A 25,442-nucleotide genomic window follows, 5' to 3' on the forward strand; every position below is an offset into this window, starting at 1 on the left:
TTGGGGGCAGGCCCTGAAAGCAAGGATCTGTGTGTTTTTCACAGCTATGTGGTTATTGTATGGGTCTATTAAAGATGAGACTATAGTGCTGCATTAAAAGTGCAGGGGGCAGGTAACCTTTTAATGGTCAGGTTTGAATTGTCACCTTTCTTCTAGATGTCTTATATCTTGCTGTTTTGAATAAAAGCTAAATCTATCTTGTGTCTTATGCAATCATCAACTTCTTGCACTGTGGCAGTTCCAGGGCAGTGGACATCTTCAAACTAGAAGCACGTGTGCTGGCTTTAGGGGAAGAGGGGCTGGCATCTCTGTGTTGCATGCCTGGTAGGATTTGATAGAGTATTGCCCTCTGGATTTTAGAAATAAGCTGTAAACTTAACGCTTTCTTGGTACTGTAAATGTAAAATAACATGAAAAAAATGTTCTTCTAATTCATTACTACTGAGAAATGGTGAGAACTGATTCTATAATATAACTGAGTGAATGTTGGGAAATATCAAAATTTCCTGAATTTGACATTAAAACTTACCAAGACGCTTTGGATAATCATGAACCGAAGCTACTGAATTTGATCAGTAAGTGTAAATTCTGGTTTATGGAGGTGAGGCAGCATGGGGCTAAAAGCCAATAAAGCTTCAGTTCAGTTTTTTTAAGTTTTATTTTTGCTTTCAGAAATAATATTTGGGCAGTAAAGTTGAGAGAGAAATTTCACTATGAGTAGCAGCACTTTTTTTGTAACACTTAGCTATTAATACCAAGCTGTACACGTGTTAAAATAGACTGGAATTGAAAGGTTAAGTGTTATCCTGCAGATTTGATAAACTCAGCTGTTGTTGTCACAGGTTTTTAAATTACTCTATTGATAGTTTTTCTTTTTTTCCTCTTTCAGTGCCTGCCATTGCGTGCTAAGCTTTCTCTTGGCTCTGCCTGGCAGGAAAAAGGGGAAACTAGAAAACCCCATTAGTTGTCCATTTGCAGAATATCCAGGCTTTACTCTCAATACACAAAGAAATACAACGGTAGGAAGTTGTTTCACATCCGAGCCAAGATAAGGTCCTGGAGGTTTATTATTTTTGTTGCCTGATAGCATCAGGACTGGGGAGCAAGGGGCAGAGAAGGAACAGCAGATCAACATCCCATGGGGACAACAGAAGGGAAGACAGACAGATAGCCAAGTGCCGACAGCTTCAGTCAGTACTCCCAGAGGAAGTGTTGGTTTCACCAGATGAAATTAATACACAGAAGTCTTTACAGAGGCATTCAGATGTGACATTGTTTGAGGGGCCTGGCTATATGGCAGAAGTATAAAGCAGTGAATCATATGTTTACATATAATTAGGTCTGTATTGACAGGCCAGGTTTTCCTTTTGTTTAATAATTTCCTACATTGACATCAAAGAGCTTGTTTTTATAATGAAAACACATTTCCCTTTTTTGCTTTGCTATAGCTCTGTATTAACATCAAACACAAAACCATGACTCACGCAAAGGAGACCTATATATGTAGATGGAGTTACATCCAAATTCATTTATAGCCTCTAAAAACAGTTGCAGTTTCCTTCATTTGGATATGTTCAGGTGATCTGTGTGTCCCTACAAATTTTGGGAGTACCTGATAATTTCACTATGCTTACTAACCTTCAAACGCATTTGAAAAATGGGATAGGAGTTAAGATTTCAATTTCTGGGCCAGGAATTGCTTTGTTAGATATTCTATAGAAAGCTCAGTGTAATATTATCAAGAATTCAGTGGTCTAAGTGGTAACTCTATGCAGAAAACACTACAAAAATACATATTTTAAAGATGATAAAATAAAAATTTTAAAGATATTTTAAAGATGAGATAATAAAATCATTGGAAGAGGAAGCTGTGATAAAATCCAGGCTTGGTAGAATTTGCTTCATTTGTTTTTAAACCCATTTAAAATAGTGTTTCTAAACTCCAGGAATAGTGTTTCTAAACTCTGCAGAAATAGCTCAAACACAGATTGAGCTAAATGTCTTGGCATTAAGGATTTGAGAACGAATTCAGTAAACTTTTTCATCCAAGCTGAGGGAACTAAAAAAGCTTTAAGGTAAGTGTACCAGATAACAAGAAAAGAGGACTTCAGGAATGCTAGACATTGAACAGCATTTTCAATAATTTTTGTCCTGAAGCGTGCACAACAGGCTGTTTGTTAGTATTGAATACTATTCAATTAATTTTTATTGGAAATTTTCAGTGTACAAGTTGCTTAGTTATTCTATGTATATTCATGCTACATTAGGAAACTGAATTCAGAATGTGTAATAAATATTAAACCACGGGGGTTTTGCACTTCTTGCAATGGATGTTGTCCTGCACATTTTTAAAGGATAACTTTCACTGAAATATTCTGAGTGAAGGCAGTAGTAACAGAGCTCCTTTCACAAAGAAATCCATATCCATACTTTCCACCCTTGCAGCTTTTCCAGTAAAAGTTTTGTTACATTTCTATATGGCCTATCAAAGAATAGGTTTCTTGGAAACCTACAGTGGAGTATGCTAGCTTCTTAAATTAACACTGCTGAAGTTTTCCAATAGTTCTTAATTTTTTATTTTTTTTTTTTTGCTTAAGGCCGAGCCCCTGACACTGAGACTCTCAATTTGAAGACAGTTGGAGTGAAAACTAATTCTGAAACTGGAAAGATCATTGTTGATGCCAGTGAAGCTACTTCTGTTCCTCACATTTATGCAGTTGGAGACATAACAGAGGTACTGAGTCTACATAAACTATTTTACAATAACAGGAAGCCAACTTTGTTCCTGACTAATAAGTAGTCCCTAGATGTTGTCATGCACTAGCATATATCTTAGTGTTTTGCTCTTTTTCATTTTGCAAAGCTGTAGTGTTTATGCCAGCCACCTGGGTCAGTAATTTCCTTCACATGGATCTTGTTAAGTATCTCAGCATTAGAGATTATTACTGATGTTTATCAGGGAATGCATTATTGGTCAGAGGCTAATAATAACGTCTTTATCACTTCAGTTATCTTTCTAATAATGTTTTTATCACCTCAGACATATGACTTCATACTGCCTATGAATGCTGACTGAAAGCAGTTTTTACCTTCTGGAGTTAAATACACATAACTGGCAATGACCATGACAGGTTCTGTAATTAACCTCCAAAATACTAAAAATGAATTGAGACTAGTGACAAGACAGCATTTCTGCTCCCCCATGCAAAATGCTTCTGACAAAAGTATCTTCCTCTAGAATAAGAAAAAGTAATTGCTGCAAATATAAATACGTTTGATTTCTATTCATGATTTGTGAAAGATTATGCCAAGTAAACATGAGGTGTAGCTATTTGTTTGTTTGTTTTTTAAAGGAGGGGAAATTATAACTTAAGCAAAATAAACAAACCCAGAATTCTGTGATCTTTATCTAGTGCTATTGATAATCTACAGTCATCTATGATAAGAATGTCTTGTCCTGATCAAAGTGCACTCGGATACTTGCAACCCCTCAATTTTCAGTTTACAGAAGAACTCAAGACTATCTACTGTAAGTTAGGTATCTTCAAATTTGTTGTCTTCATAAAAAATAGTGTTTGTCTGGATTCTGAACTGTACAGTTGCAGGAGAATGTTTTCATCAGCTGCCTGCTGTTCCTGAAAAATCTGGGCCAGTATGTAGAATATAAAGGCTGGGCATTGCAAGACACAGAATTTTCTCACCTGTTCTTGAGCTTACTGAAATTGAGTACATGCATTCATATCAAGATTGGTTTTGATATAGTGAAGGCATCAGTTTTAAAAGTGGTAGATCTAAATACTGTAGCAATATTCAAACACCATATATAGTATAATTTGAGAGACCTTTAAAAGATTTCTCACTTTGCCATGTTTAAAATCTTTTACATGTCTCAAATTTATAAAACCTACAGGTGCTCCGAGTTTTTGAAGAGATGTAACAGGTTACATAATGTCTTGGGAACAGTCCAGTCCTGCAAATTTCTGACTGGACTCTGGAACTGCCAGAGACACTTAAATCTCATAAATCTGCTGACCATTCCTGACCTCTGCCCCTGTATGTAGACATGTGTTTCTTCCTGTCTGTCTCCATCTTCATGCGAATGACTTGCCATTTCCTTTTAAATGGTGTTAAAACTCTTTCCTGCTCAGCTATTTCACTGTTGTTGTTTTTTTTCTTACTCTCTGCAGCTTCTCTGTCCTGTCTAGTCACTCAGAGCTTTGGGATTATATACAGTTTCTCTCCTTTCTTCTCTCTTCACATACAGGTTCCCTCTGTACTTGACACTTCTTGCTCTAGGATATTTCCTGAAGTCATCTTCCTGCTCACAATGGCCTCATACACCTGCTTGTCCCTGATATATGCCTTGGTTTGGGCCTCCTGCTTTCCAAATGTGTCTTTTTAATTTCATTGAAGAAGCAGTTGTTAGACGCAGTGCTGGCAGGGCCTTAGATTCTGTTGCTTATTTTGCTGCCAGTTTACAGTGTTATTTGGGCAAATAATTTCCTTTTGGGTGCTTCTTGTTTTCTGCCTTTTGAGGATTTAGTCAAGTAAGAAATAAAGTTGGAGGCAAGATGCTCTCTTCTTTACTACTCTGGATCTAGAAAATCAGGTCTTCATTTATTTGTCATTTTAATTTTGTTGTTAAAACCTGGATTTCCTTTTCCTGCTTTTGTCCTTATTAGTGCATGTTTTTGAACTAGACTCGTCCAATAGGCACTTCTACATGCGAGTGTTAAAAAAACCCCCACAGTTCCATACTGTATCCAGTGTACAATTGGTGAAAACCTGAACAGTTAAATCAGTGCTCTGTAGAAATATTCTCTTAAGGTTTTATCTTCATATGGACTCAATATAGGGAATTAAAGAAATCACAGTGTAGTACTCATGCATTTATAGAGTTTCAAGATAGAAGGAATTATTGCCATTATCTTACCCTAGTACAATGTGAGCCATGTATTTCCACTTGCTGAGCAATAAAGTTTATTTATTGGAATACTTAAATTAATTTGGTCTTTTTTAAAAAAAGCAGAATTAATTTAGGTAATAAATTTCATTGGCGTGGGAGCCAGCTGTGAAAGAAAGTAATGTGTTGGTGCACATCTCCAAGAATACACACAGAAGAATCAAATGCATCCTGCTAAGAACCACAAAGCTGTAGATCTTGGTGCGTGATAACTTCTAGATGAGACCTACCAAAAGAGCAGAGGAAGGGGAATCTTGTTTCCTATGAATGAGCATCAATGATCTGTAATATTGCTTATAATAATAAGATTATTTTTTTCCCCCTCCAGTGTTCCTGCTCAGGATTTCTCTTTGCTTTGCTTTCTCCCTGTCAGAGTCTTTTTGCTGCCATAAAATGCTATTGCTCATATCTTTGCAAGTAGTTCTCAAGTCTCCTCCTCCCTCCTTTACCATGCCATACTGAATATACACTGAATTGTTACCAAATAGTAAGAACTACTCTTTAATTCAGTGCCCTAGCTGGAAGGGGAATGAGAGTGGGGAATGGCAGGTTTCCTGATATGCTCAGAATAACTTTTCATTTGGGAGTCGTACCCAGCTGGCACAAATGGGAAACTATGTGTGCGTGAGTGTCTTGTTGCACGCTTGTATGGCAAACAGAATCCTAATGTTATCCAAGCTGTTCATTTGGAGAAAAGGTGGGGAAATAAACTTTCTGGAGGTCAGTCTGTTTGTCTGCCCTCAAGTAAAAGTTTTTCAAGGTTTGGCAAAATACTGTTTTCAAAAACAGGTGAAATTTCATTTAGGCTTTTTCATCTTCTGTAATCAGGATGAGGAAGATCAAGCTGGAGTTTTAGTTTGATCCCCCACACACACACACTGGTGCAAACTCTGTTAAAATTCTTCCTGCAGTGGTATCCACGTTGAAAAGCATGGCACACACTATAAAGAAGTTCTCTCAGAAGGAAGTTTATCATGTGATCGTGCCACTATACATCTGTCATATTTCAAAGGGTGTTATAACAAAGATTTGTAGAGAAGGTGGAATGTACAGTATGTTGCTTTGAATAGAAGTGAGACCAAAAAGAGTTGTGTTATTACTTCAAAGCTTTTTAAACTCTCTTAGGAGCTATCTCGTTTAAATGTATAATACATTGGAGGATTCTTATGAACAATTCGTATCCATAATAATCAGCTGAGTAGTTCTACACATGACTGCAAAGTGAATGTTCTTTTCAAATATTTACCAAGGAAGGTCTTTAAGTCATTGTTTATGAGAAATTGTGCTTTATCTGCATGGATGTTTTAGTAATTAGTTGGGTTTTATGGAATGCATGGCAGTGCTTTCACAATTTTATCTCTCGTTCCAATCTTCTATTCATTTCTGGAATGCCAAAACAACATCTGTATTTCCTGCAGCAGAAATGATTGACAGCCATGTTTCAGGCAAATGTGTATAAGAAAAAACAAATGGCAAATTTAATCTGGTAAATGACATTTACAGACTTGAAAGTCAAAATGCTGGATTTGAAAAACCATGACTTGATGGATCTTAGTGGGGGAAAAGGGATAGACTTGCAGTTTTGTGATTTGTCATGAACTCTGGTGAAAAATAGGTTAGTATTCATCAACAATTAGAATTGTAGATTCTGTTATCAGGTGAAACATAATGTTGTTTCAGTTTTGATTTTTTTGCAATGGAAATTTTAACTTAAGTGGTTATTAGTACAGATAAAAGCATAAATGCATATTAATGTGCACATAATTGATATGGTATGTGTACTGAAGTAAATGGTGGCTGTTACCATGTACAGAATCTATCTAGCAACATATAGAAAAGATAAGCTGGGAAAAAGGAATGGATTCCAGGAAATGCTAAAAACCCTTAGGATAATGAAAAAAAGTTTCATTTGTTTGAATGTGTGTGGTGAGGATTCCTTATTTTATTTGCTGCTGAAAACTGTTTTTAAGGGCTTATTGGATGGCTGCCTCTAAGTGGGGCTCTGCAGGAGTGTGACAAGTGTTGTATCTGGATAGGACCTGTATGAATTAGAACTTCACACATTTTATAAAAGATTCTGTGTTGTCCCTCAAAGGTGTTTCTCAGTTACAGGTTTCTTGTGTCTCCACATTCCTTCTAGATTTGTTACCTCTCTCCTTATCTCAGACAAGCATCTTGATGATATGTCTTGAATGAACTCTTAAATAATACTTTTACTAGATCTATGAAGTTTGTTAGATCTTATGAACTTACATGGACTGTTCTTCCTCAGACTTCAAAAAATTCCTTTGAAAATGCCTCACTTAAATTTGCAAAACCTTCCAGCACCCTTAAAAGTAGCACTGGGGTTCTGATGCTCCAGTGGTATTGCGCCAGCACTCAAAATTAGGGTTCTGGCACACTGCATAGTCCTGTTTGGATATGAAAAGTACCTGGGATGCATGGCGTGAACTAGAACATGTCCTGATCATATCCTACTATCATTCCTTTTCTCATTTGCAGGAAGTTAGCATTTGCCAATAGCAATCCTTTTCAAGCCCCTCTCTAATACCAGAGCCTGAGATTAGGACCAACTCAACCTACAGGTTGCAGTGCTAGCAAAATAGTGTTCCAATTCTCTGATCCAGGACCAACATAGGAAATCAGTAATAGTGCTACAAACAGCTAAGTTTTGTGCCTGTGTTCTGTAAAAATGAGACAGACAACTTTTTTTAAAAAGGTCTGATGTTATAAAAATACTGTTGCTTTGTATTAGGCTTTTTCTGCTTTAAAAAGACCATTAAAAAATTTCTTAATGGCTTACTATGGAAAGAAAGGGGGAAATGAATGGTTAGCATGTGAATATCCTCTGCTTTTCAAGAGTGCTATAAGATTTTGACACATTCATTGCATGTGTTCCCCTGCATTAAGACAGATACTAAACTCAGAGACTTAAAAGCATGTTTAGACAGAAATTATTACTGACTTTTCTCTTTGGAGCCCTGGCTACTAGACTGGAATTCCAAAGATTTGGCCTTCCTCTGACCATTGTCCCAGGAGATATCCTTGGATGCTACTTCTCTCTGTTAAAACAAAGCTTTGTGCTCTCTTCTTAGGGCCGTCCTGAATTAACACCCACAGCAATAGCTGCAGGAAAACTGCTGGCTCAGCGTCTTTTTGGCCAGTCTTCAGAATTGATGGACTATGACAATGTGAGTTTTTTTTTTTTTTTCAATAATAAAACCCAAATCTTACACTCTTCCCCTTCCCTAGCCCCCCCCCCTTAAGAATTTTAAAAGGAATTGCATTTTGTCATCTGGAATCCATCTTTGACAGTAGCCAAAGTAGATGTGTGTGACAGAGTTACACTTCTCAGTCATGCAAAAGTCTACCCTGTATCTGCCATGCAGCTGTTTCATATGGTTCAACAGTAACACTTTCTGTCTTCTCGCAAACAGGTACCTACTACAGTTTTCACTCCCTTGGAATATGGTTGTGTTGGACTGTCGGAAGAAGCAGCTGTGCAATGTTATGGATCAGATAATATTGAGGTATGAAAACATTTTTGATTTTATAGTTAATGTCAGAGTTGCACTATGAAAAGACAGAAGTTTCACTGTTGAGTCAGGCAAAATTTTTGGTCCCCAAACTGCTATGTTTGCAGTTAGGGAGTTGGTGTCTTCAGAAAAGCTCAGGACTTCAAACGTGTTGCAGCAGGTCACAATGGAAACTGTTACCAAGTGGGCTTAAAATTATTGATAGGGTGTGACAGTTTTAGACTAGCTGCCATTTTAGTAAGTTATAGTGTGCAGCATCACCATATAGTGATTACGTTCCTTTTAATTATCAGAATTGCTGCTCATATTCTTTAGTCTAAAGTTTTAGGATGTCCCCAGAAAGAGTCACAAAAGCTGCTAAGTGTCTTTGTGGCTAAAAAGTCTTGATATAATATGCCTGGGCATTGCATATTGAGGAAGAAATCTGTTATGGCATATGTTCACACTCAGCCTGCCGATATGAGGAATGAGATTAAGGCACTCATGGTGAAGAAATTCACAATCACTCTATAATAAGACAAAATCAAACAAGTTACCCTTGAAAAAGTATGTTGTGTTACCTTTATTCACTCTTCAAAAAGACTGTCAGCATATGACTTGGTAAGCTATGGAAATATAAAATGCAATATTTCACTTCATGTCCAGTCAGTTATTAGTTTTGTCTCTTACGATTCTGAAATAGTTTATACTTCGGAAATTGTCCCAGAACTATTATCTTGGGTTTCTGGATGCTAGTGCCATCTAGAATGATATAAATTACTGTAAAACAATTGTTCTCATCTGATTAAGGCAGACAATTGTGTGTGTGTGTCATAAGATGCTGATGTTATGTATGTATTGGAGAGTGAGTTCATCTGATGGATTTAGCTTGGAGCCCCAGGCAAAATCATTAATGAAAAAATAGGCATTTACTATTAAGAATGCAAAAATTGCAGTTTGGGTTGTCTTGTGGTATAAATTTTTATAGATATGAAAAGCCTCTTGGATCTCATTATTTTTGGTAAACAAGGGAGAAGCTTAAATAAACAAAACATTTTTAATTAGGTGTACTGGTTTAAGTAACATGATTATGTGTGATTTTTTTCAGATTTTTTTAAATCAAATGCTTCATCAAGAAAGGCTTGTGTTAAACTCTTACGGTGCTTTCTATATTGTTCTTGAAAACAATGAACAGGTTTTTTCTACAACATTATGAATACGTATTAATAGTAATGATTATAATACTAAATAGCAAGTTTTGACATAATAGTACTCTAACGCAAAATGTTTTTGTTTTCTCTACCAGGTATACCATGCATATTATAAACCTTTAGAGTTTACAGTGGCTGAAAGAGATGCAACTCAATGCTATATGAAAGTGAGTGTTGTAAGCTTTTTAACTTGCTTTTAACTTAAAACAAGAGATATGGTACAGCCAGCTTTAAGGAGGACTGTTTGACAAAAAACCCTCTGAAGATGGATGATTTTCTTGGTGACAGCCTGTTTCTCTAGTGTAACTTCAAATGTTTATTATTCATTACATATCCCATTGCATCTTGAAATTGCTGTACAGATATTAGCATTTTTCAGAGCTGACATTCTGCTGATTGAAACCATCTTTGAACTGCTCTTAAGGTCCTAAGAAATATTCCAAATTCTATAAAGATTAATCTCTGCTTCCCGCACCAAAGTTTTTAACTACTTATATGTAATATCTGAGTTGCTGTCTCTTGGGTAAAGTATGCTACCTTCAAAAAGATGAAGCATAAGGCTTACAAAACTAGAGTAACTATTCAGTCTTACTCATGAAAACAAAACCCTCTTGGCTTAGACCAAAGTGTTGGACTTGAAATGTGTCTTCTCCTAGAGCAATCCAGTTGCTTCAGTGTTGAAAAGGTTTTTGATGCACTTGCCCATAGTAGAGGACCTTAGATAAGGTGTAGTGTTTGTAGAACGTATTACAGTTCTCTTTTTTTATTTTTCTTTTCCCCTCGGTATCAAGGAACAGTCTGTTTTGAATAAATTAGCAACCTCTGTAGGTCCATCAAGGTTGTTATTATTGTGTTGTATAAGGAATATCCCTTGTCAATAGTTGCAACCAGTTTTTCTAACTGTATTTTGTCACAACTGATTTGTGTTACGTGCCTTTGTAGCTTGCATTTCTGTCTCAAGTACCAGTGCAACTAGGATGATGCTGCTACTTTGTAGCTATTCCCTTTAAATTATGTCAATGAAAGTAAATATTTGAGGGTAAAGTAGTAATACCATAGTAGTTGTTACATGATATTGAATATAATCCTTACTAAACTCCCAAAACACATGAAAAAGCATTAAATATTGAGGAGTTTTAAAGAAAAAACCCTCTTGCAATAGAGTTTGAAACTCCAAAGTTTTAAGTACCACATCAGGATTGCTGCTGTTCTTGGGATTCCTAAGGAAAGAATCCAAGCCTTTACTGAATAGGAGAACCTATTAAATTAGTGATGATTTAATGCTTGATGGGAGGACAAAGGGAGAGACTGACTTTCTTTTCATAATTATAAAGATGGTGTCCTTAAAAGAACCAAAAAGTTTTCATTAAGGTCTCTAATAAAAGGTAAGTGTGCAGTGACTCAGGCCTCACAGATACTTATTAACTTCATCTTTGGCTGCTTCTAAGGCTTGACTCCTTTTCGGGTTATGGGGCTGATGTGGTAAATGTATCTCACCAGACATGCTGCTGTGTTTACTGACTGAATCACAAAGCCACAAAATATCCTTGGTAGCAGTCATTGTTGGAAATACAGCTGGTTAACTGCTGGGAATAACTGCACAGGCTTGGAGAACTGCTAAGGTGGCCATTCAGTGTCAAAATAACACCAGTGTGGTTGCTAGGCTACAGGAGGTATTTTGAGGATTTCATACAATTGACAAACAACAAAGTATCCTATTTACCAAAAATTATCATTGTCAGTGGTTCCTTGAAGTCCAGTAATGAAGCTTCGATTCAGGAAAGTGCTTAAGGACAAGCATAAGACCTATTGAAGTCAGTAAAACTTAAGCAAGTGCGTAAGTTCTTGGCATATTGGGAATAAACAGCTGAACTAGGGTCTTGGGGTGCTTCAGTTTCATTCAGTTCACTTCATGTCTTATCTTTAAATGTTCTAAGAAAAGATCTCTATGTAATGTATTGTTTTCAGATGGTGTGCTTACGAGAGAGAGACCAACGAATACTTGGCCTTCATTTCATTGGACCAAATGCAGGCGAAGTTATTCAAGGATTTGCTCTTGGAATCAAGTAAGTACAAAAGAATGTCTCTAGCTTCTAAAGCCTGCTTTTTAAGTTATTGTAAGATTATAAAAGATAGCTGCCTAGTTTTGGCAACACTATAAAGAATCCATGCTTTTTGTTACTTTTATGTAGTATTGCACATATTTCCACTAAAAATACTGCAGTTCTTCATTAAGATGTACTGGATTTAGTTACTGTAATACTGGATATAGTTAAGGAATAAGTGAGGAAAATATATTGTTGGCTTGATATAGTTAAAGCAAAAAATGAAATGCTGCATTAACTTTAGTAATGTTAGGTTTTTTCAGAGTGTGGCTTCTTTTGCATTCTGTGCACAGGATAGGAAATCATACAGTTTTGCAAGTAACTATTTAAAAAGTGTACTTGTGCTTTTCATTACAACTTTTCTCTACACCTGTCAAGCATTACCTTTCCTAATCTCATCTTTAAATGTGCACAGCCATTGCTCCTCAAAAGCTTAGCAAGGACTTCAATGAATTTTTATATTTCTGGGGTATAAGCTAACCATAATATGATAAAGTAAGAAAGAAACCTCTGTAGGATGATGGGAGAGGGGAGGTACTTTTTGTCTGGAGCTATCTGATCATTGCAATAACTTACCCAAGTAGGTGAACCTTTGTAGTCTGATCTTGTGTAAGATTTTTTTCAAATATTTATATAGAAGTCCTCCCTTGGAAGGAATAAGGAATAATTCTGGGTCTTCTCTGGTTAAATGGAGAATTCCTGCTATGCCTCTTGTGTGCTATAATTATTTCTTAGTTGGTTTTCCATTTCCCTTCTTATTGCTGATTCACATCTTCAGAAATGTTGATTCGTGTATTTACATTACTAAATTACGGTTCTTAACTTGTCTTTGAAGAAAGTAGGCTGGTACACAAGAAATCACCCCCAGTTTTAGTGTTAGTTCATTTTCCTATCATCATCGTTTTATTGCAGCTTTAGTCTTAGATTTGTGAGTGACTAGCATAAATGAAAAGCAGAAAGGATTAAGAAGGCAGGACCGCAAGTATCATGTGAGGAATATCTTGGAAATCACTGATTGCAGTGTACCCTCAGTACACGTTTTCAACATGTGTTTGTAGTCCATTAATTGCCAGTGGTATAGATTCTAGAACTACATTTTTAGGATGTCATTGTTTTGAAGTTTTATCCAAAATAACCAGTGAAAAGGAAGCACATGAAACTGGAGTGCTTTTCTGCCTTGCCTGAGGGAAATTAAAACTTTAGCCACAGTGAGAGGTATTCAGCAGGTCAGATTCTTGTATTGGTTTCTATTGTATTTCACAAATCCAGAGCTTTCAATGTGGAACACCCGCTGTAAAAGCTGCTGCTCTCCTTTGTCAAATAATAGGTCTTACTTCAGGCTCACCAAAGGATGATTTTCCATCTTCCCTTCCCACTTAGTACTCCAGTAACATCTTCTGCTCAGCAATGACTTTTTGCTTGGTGCATTTTTTGGATGTAGGTGGGGACACCAGGAGACATCTATGGCTCTCTTCCCTGTATTTTATAGAGGGAGAGAACATTATTCCATAAAGAGCTTGAAACAAGTCTTGAATTCAGGGCCATTTCAGCTATTCTTACAACATGACCTGCCAGGAATAGCAGCTCAAAGGAAAGTCATCAAGTCTAAGAATGTTATTGAACAACTAAAGGAATTAAGCAAGTGGAATTTTAACTCAAGGGGGTTTTGGTGGTTTGTTTTTCTGTTTTTTCAAATGAGAGACTTTTTCCTCCTGCTTATAGCATTGATAATTTCAGTGTAAGCACCAGACTTTCTCTAAGATCATGGAAGAATATTCTGGTATTGCTTCCTTCAGTAGATCCTTTCCAGCAGTCCTAATTAAGATTTTCTTCCTCTGAATATGTGTGTGTTTTTCCATCTGGAGTCAAGGTTAGTGAAACACATGTATGCACAAGAAAAGCTGAAGGCTGCAGTTTTGTCATATGTTTTTGCCATAGGCTCAGTTGTGAGTTGGGGTAAATTGCTTAATTATCTCTGTGTTGACTCTTATGACAATTCTTCCGTAACTAACAGTGTTGTGAAGTTAGACATTTAAATGATGTTGTTTAAGTGCCTGAGAAAAATTGACAGCATTGTTAGGAGAAGAAATGCAAGGCCTCTACCTGATAAAGTGGACAAGAACAGAATTACTTTGATGTTTTAGGACTTTTTTTTTTTTTTTTTTTTTTTGGTGTAGATGTGGTGCTACGTATCCTCAACTAATGAAGACAATTGGCATTCACCCTACCTGTGCTGAAGAAATTACCAAACTGCACATTACAAAACGTTCTGGCTTGGATGCAACAGTCACAGGCTGCTGAGGTTAAATACCATCCCTGGAAAGAAGGAAAAAAAGCACAAAATGTATTTGTAAAGAAAAGGGGCACTTAGAGCTGAAACAGCTTTAACGGTTCAAGTTCCAGGAATCTTGTTCTTGTTCTCCCTGTAGATGGCTTTTCTCACAGCCAGACAAAGAAATTGTGGTTGCACCATCACAGTTCTAAAACCAATGCAGTCCTGCTGTAACAAATCTCTCTCTTTCAAAATGCCTATAATTCTCTGGCTGGGAGCTAGAGAATAATCAGTTTAATTTATATAGAGATAACTGAAGCCAGCAACATCTGAGGCCATCTACAAATTAAACAGTTGTCATTTGAGTTTCTCCATTGGCATGACTGACTGCCAACAGAAGTATCTCACATAATGCCCACACGGATGCTAGGAGTGGACAGGGCCTCCCTTAAGAGTTTTGCTGATGATACTTTCTCCTAAGTGCTTGGATAGCTCATCACCTGATTCTAATCTTGAACACTGAGACTGTACTCACTAGTAGAAACAAGTTCCCAGAGTGTGTAACAATGGCTAAACAGTCATCTTTGATTTTTTTTTTCTTTAAGATACAATGTGTACAGGAATTTAATAGAAAATTATTTATTACTGAAGCTGTGCTGCTACTGGATGAATCCCAATGGATTAATCAGTGGCAGCTTGGTCATAACATAGTGATGGCTAAGAATGAATGAGCTCAGAGGTGCTAAAGAAAGAGCTGAATTTTATGGTGACTTCTCTGCCTACTCTTGACATTTCTAATTCAGTTCAATTCAAAATAAATTGACACATCTCACAAATTGCTGCTTGCTCACCATATATTAAGCAACGCTGACAAGTAGAATCAAACCCACTAATAATCCAACTCATGCAGCATTTTGTGTTTTATAGAATGCGGAAATCTAGCTGACACAATGATAGATTTTGTTGGTTTGGTTTTAAGATTTTTCTCACTGATGAGCTGGATACTACATCTGAATGGATTTAGGTCTGACTTTAATAAAACATATTACTGAAGGGAACTATATTAAACAGCTATCTAGAAAAGAAACGGTCCTGCTCAGAACAAAGATAGAAAATAATTATCTGCAATTATTTTTTTTTTCATATTGGCCAGAGTAAGAAAGCCTTAATCTGTTGCAAATCTCTGCTTATATTCCTGCTGTCCAGAAGGGGGAGATGCTGGCTAATTTGTGGCAATAAAGAAACAAACCTGACAGTGATGCCGTCCTCTTTTGCAGAACCCTGTTAAATAGGTAACCTGACAAAGGCAAACACAAACTCCACTGAATATCAATCCGAGTTGTCAACATAGTTGCATACTGTACCCTTTACAGTAGAATAGTGAGTACATGTAGGAAAAGAAGAGATCAACTCGAGGCGAAACAAAATGTATCCTTTTTGCAGTTAATTTTTATCAGTGGTTTTGTGTCTGCAACTTGATATTTTCATAGCTGTCCTGCTGGTTCCATAGTATGGGAGAATAGTCTGATGACCATTTATATATGTCTTTGCTGGTTTTAATTTGATTGTTATTTCACTGCTGCAGCATGCAACACAGACAAATGGTTGATTTATTTCAAGTGTGAAATCTTTTTTACCACAAGAATTGTACCTGTTGGGGAAACTATTAGAAGGAATTTCTGATCGCTTTTTGTCTGAGGTAATAACTTTTATCACATCTCATTGATATTGGAATACTTCATTTTCAAAGATTTGTTTTTACTTAAACAACAACAAAGGAAATCTTAAATGCTTTCTTTAACAAGTTTTCAATTTTGGTCTGTATTTTTGGTCCATAAAACAGGAAGGAGTGATACAGTTTGACTGCAAGTGGCATTCCCTATCAGATCTGCTGATGCCCATTCATAAGCTGTAGTTGAAATTAAATACTTTGAGTGGAAGTGTTACTTGAAACACTGCCTGAATATTGCAACTGCCTTTAGGAAAAAAAATATGAAAACGTTATATCTGTATATAAATGTGTGCATTCCTGCAGATTCAGAAGTTCCTGTTTCTTTTAATAAACATCTTATAAGTATGATACAGCCAAAAACCCTACTAGATTCCCCCAGCTGTTTACAAAAATAAGAGTTCGTAGTAAATTATGGGGTTCTTGTAATGTTTTACTTACTATTTCAAAACATTGAGATACTGAGTGTCTCGATCTACAGAGATTTTGTTGTGAGAATCATCCCACATCTGACTAAACTGTGATGTGTATGCATACAAGAATTTTTTTTTAACCTAGTGATTACCTATTATAGTTCCTTTTGTACCCATAAATGAAAACACTGGTGTTTAGCCACGTGAAAATTGCTTCTCTTCTCTGTCCTACCAGTGTATCCACCAGACTGAGTTGTCTGCCCTTACAGACAAATCAATGGAAAGATGAGCTAATTTCATTCATCATAAAGTTCAAAATCATGATTTAGGACAACAAGTAAAGAGATCTCAAGGAAACGTGTCCTCAGTGTGTAAGGGGTGTGAAAGTAAGGTATGTTGTCATTCTCAGAAGTAATAGAACTCTTTTGGTTTTAGAATTGCTGACTGGACTGCATGAAAATTGATCCTGTATCTTGAACAGCAGCCTAATTCTGTTCCTTGTTTAGTGGAAAATATTGTTGCCCCCTGAAGTAAAATTGAACATACATTCACACCTGTATAATGCTAATGTCAGAATACGACAACTACAATGATTGTGCTTTTTTTCCTGAAGGATTTCCCAGGGATAGTCCTTAAGAATTGTTTATAAAAGCCTGACTAAGGTCAACTGATATGACTGATGTACGCTGATTATATGTGAAAATGTAAAAATATAAAAAATATTTAGTCAGGCTTCTTCTCAGGATGCCAGCTGATGAGGGCTAGTTTGTCAAACCACACCATGGTGCAAACAAGTCTGAGCATTGCTGGGTCCCTCATATGTATGATCCTAATATTTATTGTGTTGTGAATTAATGAATTAATAAAGACTTTTTTCCTAGTAAATGTTTGATTGTATCTGTTTAATTTTGTACATATGACTTCTGCTTAGAAAAGATTTCTTTTTTGATCTTAGCGCTGTTTTTCTTGGTTGAGGTATGTGTTAAAGAAATGCAGAAGTAGACAGACTCAGAACTTTTAATAAGGAAATGTTGATACTTCTCTGTCTCTGATGTGTAAACAGAATAGCCATGGAGATTATTCCAGGTTGGATGACCTTCTTATTTTAAATGTAAGTTAAGAGAACCTCTAGACTTGGTAAGTATGGTTTCAAATACTCCCCTGTTTATTCCAGCTAATGAGGTCTAACGAGTATTTTCACAGTCCGTGTGTGTTATTATGCTTCTTGAAGAGTAAACTCCCTTCATAATCAGATAATAATAATCAGAATATTATACAGGGCTAAAATATTCAACATTAGCTGTTCACTTTGTATTTTAAACTAGAACATGTTGTGGAAAAAAAATGTACTGCAGCAAAGTCAATAGTAGCTATGGGTACAGCTAGGTAAAAATGTTGGAAAATTAATTAGGAAATGATTAGCAAAGTATTTGAAAACTGAGAAACTTATTTGTCAGAAAATAAAGGGACTACACTGTTCAAATTAATCTCAATTTTCTTGTATTTCTTTAAATCCACTTAATTTGATGAAAAGTTCCATTAAGTTGGGTGATGCTGAGCTGCTGAAACAGACTAGTTTAATATTACCTCAGTATATTCCCTGGATTTGATGCTGAGAAAGAATATTGACTTTATTTAAAGGCATTTTTAATCTGTTTTAATTTCCTGGAATATTCCATTGCAGGTTCTAACTAATTAGGATAGCTAGGAACAGCGGCTAAAAAAAGGGATGAGGTAAGCATAGTTCTTGATATATTTTTTCTCCTTATTTTCTTATACCACTTAATCCTGAAGCAAACAGGAATAGCAGACCAGCATATAGACGATAATCTTTATAAATTAGGAATTGAATATACTGCATTATTTATATTATACTTAATAATATCTTGTTCTCAGTTCTGAGGAATTGTGTACAATTAAGTTTTGCCTTTTCCCATTTATACATGCACTGTATGTCATTGTACCTACTGGAAAATGTTTCTGCAGTTTAGATTGTTCCAGACCAGGAGCTGGAAAAGATATTTCAGTACAGCAGATACACTTTTTTTTTTTTTTCCCTAGCATAGTTATTCTGATAAAAACATAGATGCCATAGTGCAATGTATTTCTAACCAAAACAGTTGCACGTTGTACAGACTTTTAAGTTTGAAGGCTTCTTTTCAGAGACTCATGCCTATCCAACGAAGTAGGCAATTTTGTGCCTGTATAAATTGCCATTTGTCTAAATCCCAGGGAAATCAATGTACTCAAAGTTAATGTTAACCATTATTTCATTGGGATGCAAGTATGTGTCTTAAGTGCTTTGTTAAAGGGAAATCAATATAAGCATATGCCAAAATGTCTTTCATTATTACAGTTGGGGAACAGACTGCAATTATGATTCAAAACATAAAAGGTACAATAGACATCTATGATTAGGCAATGAAATATGCCTTTAATAAGCATAGTGCAGACAGTTTGTTTTGCAATAAGTAAACTTGTATAAAATTCATTGACTTTTTCATTCTTTCAGATATGTGTGCTCTCTTTTAAGAGAGGTTTTTTAGTTTTATGCACAAAGTTTTCCTGATGTTCTTCCAGCAGAAAGACTGGGTTTGCATGCATTTATTCTAGTGCCAAACTGGGAAAAGAGGAAACAGCAGAGCAGACTTTTTTTTTTTTTTCTTCTTCCAGGCTTCATGCAATAGATATGGTGTAATTACTCTAACTAATTTTTAAAAAATGGAGTATTTCTGTCCACTGCATGTCAAAGAGCTAATTTTGTTTCTGTTGTGGCACTCAAAGTCAATATTGTCAGCTCTTCTTAGTTCTAATCCTCTACATTGAGTTTTGATGGGCCAGGTGAAATATCCCCTTCAGCACCTTCCTGCAATTCTTGTCAATCATCTTGCCATGAAAAACACGCATATTACAAAGGCTTTGGCAACACTGCATCTGATTTCAGTCTTTAATCTTATATGCACCTTAAGAAAACAGTACTCCAACTACTGATGTTCTGTTTGGAACATGAATAAGATCCTGTTTGCTGTGGAAACAAAAGAACGTGGTCTAATCTTTAATTAATATAATGGAACTTTTTTACCATCACAGTATAAAGGCTTAGAATAAAACTACTGATCTAGGAAGAAAACAGGTAGGATAGTGAACTGGTGCAGAAATTAGGCAGAATATCTCATGTGAATAAACAAAAAAAGACATGTATTTATTCATCGTGTAACTGTAAAATACTTCGTTTTGAGCACTGTTGGACTTCGGAGAGTGTCTTGTAACCCCCAGACGTTCTTTGCAAGGAGTACTGTTCACTGAAGTCCGTTTCTAAACATGGTACTGTGCATGCCATTTTTTGTTGTGGCTTACAGACAAGATCTAGCACATCTAAAATCTTCAGGTCCTGCAATGGAAAATTAACATCATTCGTAAGAAGCTGGAATATAAACTAATAAGGCAGGTTTCCAGAATCTGATTGCATCAGTCAGAAAGATATAGTATGAAGAGAAAAGTGGATGTTCCCTGGGGGGTAGTGTGAAATGGAGACCAGTCTTGTTTGAACAAGGTGCTTTGCATTGTTAGCTAGGTAGAGGTACTGGGAGTTGCAGCCTGTCAGAACCAGCATCTCCAAGGAGGGGGTGGGGGGAAATTTTTCCAGGTAAAAGTCTCAGTAGCTTGTGGTAGACTATGTCCAATATACTAATATAATAATTTAAGGAAACCCTTTATACTCCACGAAAGATGAACTGTAAAGACACTCACCCTTTCCTGTGCCTCCTCCCTTATTTTCCTTCAGATCATACGAAGACCTGGAAGTCTGTTGGGTTTTTTCCATCCTTCTTCCCTTTAAAGCAACATGGGAACGACGCTTGTTCTTCCATGTTTCGGCATAAAACAAAACAGCAAGATCCCTTCTTAAATCTTTCACGAGGAGACTTCTTTTTCCCAAAGCTGTGTGAGGAATTAAAATTAGCTAGGTGGTAACATAACTCAGATCTAAAACAAAGGTCTATAGATATCTGTTCAGTCTTTGTCTATTAGAATAGTATGCAAATCCAGTAAGATAAAATACCAAGGAAAGAAAACAGTTAAAAAAGACAGCTTTTTAGGCTTTTAAAAAAATCAATAAATAAATAAAACCTTTCTTTCTTTGCAGGCTCCCTGTGAGGCAAGCCCCAAATATATTATTCCATGGTGTACTCCTAACAAAACAGAACTGAAGGCTTTTTTTTTGTTTTTATCTCTTACTAATGTATGAATAAACTGTAATGCAGCCAACCAGTATTCTATTGTCTGTCAGAGCAACAAGTTACATAGCAGCTTTTAGCTTTATGCAGGAGGTTGAGCTGTTGTACATGACACCTTAGTTTGTAACGCAATTAGTGATGAACAGCAATCTTTATTTAAACACCTTTGTTCAACAGGGACAAAGGATTGAGCCTTGGCATTTTTATTTAATCTTGATAATCTTCCTTTTTGTGTGTGTCTCAAAGGATCAAAAGGAAGTGCATTAATTTTCAACTTCACACAAAGGCAAATTGTACAAACACAGCTGAAAACATCAGGAAGTGCAAGCATTTTCCTTAGAGAAATGGAGTCAACTTATGTTCTGCTGGCAAAAGACTCCTAAATAACTGGGAAGATGTTGTTAGGCACAGTAGTTTGGGCAGCAGGGTGTTCATACTCAGATAGCACTGTTCAGTTTGGCTAGCTTAGATGAATGATTCCTGTACCATAGAAAGCAGACATTATTAACCATACAACAGGAAGCAATTTAAAGAATACAGGCTGCTTTGGAGACTTAAGAAATGGCTCTCAGATTGTCAAAGGATTTTTTTGGGGGGGACTTATTTAATTTACAGCAGACTGGGAAGTAATTAAATTATGAGAGTGCTTTTGATTTTTGCCTCTTTAATCCTCATTGAGTTTATTTCTTAGACATAATTTCAAACAGGAAAAATAAGGAGAATTCTCTTGACACTTCAGACTTGCTTGCATTGTTTTTTGGCCTGGTTCATTCTACATGTATTCAGGATACCTTGAAGTTTCAGTTCTTGTCCTTAATTAGGGATTTAATTTTATTCTTCCTTGCTCCTCGCATTTTTCTTGTTCTGCTTTTTTTGCGAGTTGCTCATTCTATTTTACTTAGCTACTTTTAGCCCTGCTTAGCCCTATTAAAATGTTATTAAGTTAATTCCCTTCAGATGGGGTAAGAGTCCATTAAGAGAACATTTCAGGATCTTCTGTTTGCATCTTCCTTTAACTCCCTTGTACTTTGCAAATCTGGAAATGCCATAGCTCCAAAGGAAGCAGTTGTAAATAAGTCCCATCCTCACTGTGGTATAGTCCCTGTTGAAGAATAAGAGACCAACCATTTGTGAGTGTTTACAGTTGGACTTCTGAAGGGCATCATCTTTCCTTAATGACAAAATGCATCAGATATACAATATGTGACAACAGCGCCTCGAGGTTTGTGAAATAGAAGGCTGCCTTTTCTGTCACTGTGGCTCCTGAGAGCTCTTAGGTCGCATTTTGTTTCAAGTAGTAAATTCTCAAAGTGCAGAAAGCTGCCCTGGAGTGATGAGATTGTCCATGTGCGGGGCTTAAACATCCATGTGAGGCCACCTCATTGTCTTACGCTGTAGTTCTGGAAGTCCTAGTATTTCTCAAGTTCACAAGTTGGGTGAACATTTGCTTCAAGCTATTGAGTTGATGCCTAAGAACAGCAGAGGGGGGTGCTCACTTGGATCTACGTTATTGATTGAAGCACTCTCCCTCACTGTACTTCAGTGAAGTGTAGCCAAGAACAACAAGATAAGAATTAATATAAGTGACAAGGGAGTTTCTCAGATTGTGCCGGTGCACATTAGCCTGGCTGAAGAGAAAAAGAAGCTGATACTTGAGTCTTTTGAGTTGCGAAGGGTCTGGTCAGTCCTTGAAGGGGAAGCACGTGAATGGCCCAGTTGTCATCGCATTTTATTTTTCCTCCAACTTTGACTAATGGTGCATTTCCTCTGGCCTCCCACGGCCGTCCGTGGCTGACTTGCTTTGTCACTCTTCACGTCTAGTCGCTGCCTTTACTGTCCACGCTGTTCCCATGGCAGGAACCCGGTGTCCTCTAAAAAAATGCACAGGCACAAACCATCTGTCATTCTTCCCACTCCTCTTTCAAGGGACCACTTCCCATATTGTGTGGCCTTGCAGGCTGAAAGCAGTCTGCCTCCCCTCTGCGTGCCTGGAGTACATGCCAGCTCTCTCCCCCCACTTGATAAGGGACCTCCCAACATTCTGCCTGTAAAAATACTAATGGGCATCTCCCTGTTGATAACCAGCTCAGCCTTTTTATTGTGTTCATGGAGTGATAAGTTGTCTGGATCAACAAGGAATTGTCCCTTTTGCCGCTTTGCAGGCAAAGTTATTAGGGTCAAATTAGGTGTGAGCTGTGAAATTAATCATTGTAACCACAAATAATTTGCAGTGTGCTATGGACAAAGGAGAGAAAGAAGCTGGAGAATGGAAGGGGAAATCATTGTAGGGCACAAAAGACCAAAGTGATTGGGAAAGAGGGAGGAGAGTGGCTGGCAACACTGTACAGGACGTTGAGCTAGGCCTGTAGGCTGTGCTGGGTTTCGTCTCCTGCACCTGCAGACTGTGAAACCACAGAACAAGATAGTTCTTTAACATCATTTGAGAGTCCTAATTAACCCACACCCAAGGTGTATTAGGGAGAAGTAGACACCTGACTTTGCACCAGGAACAGTACTTTTATTCATGTGTTAGTTGATGATAATCCTTGCACATCTCTATATGTGGCCCCACCAGAGGCATGCTGATGGGTCTTGTAATAGGTGCTCTAGGAAAATCTGCAGCTATGGCTGTTGATGCAGACCAGTCTGTGCCTAAACGGCATCTGTCAAATGGGCAACACTGATAGTGTAGTTAGATATTCTTTTATGCTTAGAAGTTACAAAAAATAATCATACAAGCACTTTTTTTTGTATGCTTAGTTAAAAAATTTGGAGCACTTTTGTTTCTTTTTTTTCAAGTATTGGCTTGTGGAAGATGTAGTCATCTGAATTGCTAATCTGAATTACATGGATCTAGTCTGCTGGAGGTGAAGTCCAACAGATCTAAATTACTGTAATTTCTAAGCTAAAAATCCCATCCATTGCTGAGGCAGCACTTGACAATATGCATGTGACCTACCTCTAGGAATTATGTCTTCTGAATCATGCCTATTTCTACAGTGTAGCTTAGACTCACTGCTTGAGGACACAGCTTCTTGGGTCAGTTGTTGCCAGGGCTGTACTCACAGCAGTATTTAAGAGTTGATTAGAAGTAAGCAATGTAAATAAACCCTTCAGTTTAACTGGCATGACCATGTTTTTCCAGAACCATTAACGAAGTTTGAGAGAAGGAAGATGCAGCTTGGAGGTCAAACCTATGAAAGCAAAGCCTCTTTGACAGACCAGGAGCTCTGAGTGAATCTAATTCTACCTTCAGAAACGGGGGAGCTGTGAGGGGACTATGGGAAGAGAAGACAGTGCAACACCCTCTGAAAAGCTCCCATTTTCTTCTCTGGGGTGAGAAGCCTGAATTTTATGCCTAAGATACATAGCTGAAGGTGTGCTGAATTTGCTTGGAAATGCTGCAAAGCTATTCTCATTTCCTGTAACTGTTGTAAGGTTGGCATTTTTCCATGGCTAAGCCGCAGGTTTTAGCTAGCCAGAATGAAGTGGCAGGAGAAATTCACTCTCTCTTTCATCTTATGGTGTATCTAGGAAGGCAAGAACCAAGACTTTGAACCATTAATTCCTAAGTCTGTGGCTTGATTTGCTGCAGTAGAAACTGTTTTAAGGGTTTTGTCTTCTCTTACCAAAGCTAATTGTTAATTGCATCTTATTTTCTCTAGCCACTGCCACAAGGAATGACTGCCTTCTGTGCTGATGACAGATGTGCTTCTCTGTTATCAGACACTGCTCCTTTGCCATCTCAGTTTCATAACAATTGCCTCTGCCTAGGAGCCAGTGGAGCAGTCATGTTGGGCAAAGCACTTCTCTGAGGAGGAGAATGATCGATGATGGAGTGATTCCCTTTGACATGGCTAGGGCACTGAGGTTGTGCTAATTTTTTATCCCCCCCGCAACATTCCTCCTTTCCCTGCTCTGAATTCTTAAAACAAATTGTGGCATTGCCATATGAACAACACTCAGAGACAATGCTATAGTAACTTAAAAAAACATGCTTTATGGCACTGCTATATGTCACTTTTGTCAAACTTGTCAGGAAAGAGATAATTGCTACAGGTGGCAGAGGCTGGCAGGTGACCATCAGAGGGTACACAGGGAATAAATTTGACTGCCTCTGCCAAATTTCTAGCCAGCAATAATGCGTCCTTTTTTCTTATTAATGTCATATATGTTATTTTGCTACAGCTTGCATACTGGTCTCCCTCCTGCACACAAGGAAGAAGCAGGTCTGTCACTCATACTGTGCCAAGGTTCTATTGGGCCCCAGGTGATAGGTTTGCAGTGATGCAGTTATACTGGCACAAAACTCTGGTGATGTTGTACCAGCACAAAGCAAAGCTTGTCTGGAAGCAGCTTGCTCTGAAAAGCATCTGCAAGCAGTACAGATATATGTCCTCATGGAGATGGGTTCTCAGGACTGGATCTCAGCTGTACTGAGAATCAGCATTGTATTCACGTACTTCCCTGAAATATTCTCTAATAGTTGGTTTGAACAGTCTTTAGCAGAGATCATATTTCTAGTTTGGGATTCCCTTTATACATCTTTCATTAATACAGGGATTCTCCGCAATCAGAGACCAGCACCACAGAACAGCTGGATCTATTTTGGCTTGACAAGGGACATGGGCATTTTTTTATATATATTTATGACTCTTGTGAACATTCAGAATGCTTTTTAGAAATATTAAAAATAATCAAGGGTTCTGGAAAGAATTGATACTGTGTTGCCGTCATCTGCAGGAGTTCTTCCATCTTCCTCTAGAATATGTATTACTAGCTGACACTGTGATCTAACTGGTCCAGTCTGGGAATTTGTAGCTACAGCTAGAGGAAAAGGGAGGCTGTGAAGGGAATTGGTATCTCTTGATCATCAGAGAGAGAAAATATAATACAGGCGGCAGCCTGGCTGCCCCTGGAGCAAGTCAGAGGCAAGAAGCTTGCAAGCAGGCACCTCAGAAAGCTCCCTAGAGTTTTCCTCTGCCTGCTGCACCCGCTG

General features: G+C 37.3%; 1 protein-coding gene across 5 annotated transcripts in view; it reads left to right on the top strand.

The window, feature by feature from the left end:
• Positions 1–25,442, top strand: part of TXNRD2 (thioredoxin reductase 2) — a 94,448-nt gene that overhangs the window by 19,221 nt on the left and 49,785 nt on the right. For 2 of the 5 annotated variants that reach the window (XM_055797111.1, XM_055797113.1), the window contains exons 12-18: positions 2,598–2,734; positions 8,059–8,154; positions 8,401–8,493; positions 9,785–9,856; positions 11,658–11,755; positions 17,893–17,942; positions 23,589–23,779. In XM_055797111.1, the coding sequence (XP_055653086.1) occupies positions 2,598–2,734; positions 8,059–8,154; positions 8,401–8,493; positions 9,785–9,856; positions 11,658–11,755; positions 17,893–17,899 (503 nt within the window). In that variant the 3' untranslated portion in view covers positions 17,900–17,942; positions 23,589–23,779. Of the gene's footprint in view, positions 1–2,597; positions 2,735–8,058; positions 8,155–8,400; positions 8,494–9,784; positions 9,857–11,657; positions 11,756–13,971; positions 17,094–17,892; positions 17,943–23,588; positions 23,780–25,442 lie in introns of those variants that run through there. The other 3 variants (XM_055797110.1, XM_055797114.1, XM_055797115.1) reach the window with 3 other exon arrangements.

This window comes from Falco peregrinus, chromosome 2 (assembly GCF_023634155.1).
Source record: "Falco peregrinus isolate bFalPer1 chromosome 2, bFalPer1.pri, whole genome shotgun sequence".
In the NCBI taxonomy this organism is placed as follows: domain Eukaryota; kingdom Metazoa; phylum Chordata; class Aves; order Falconiformes; family Falconidae; genus Falco; species Falco peregrinus.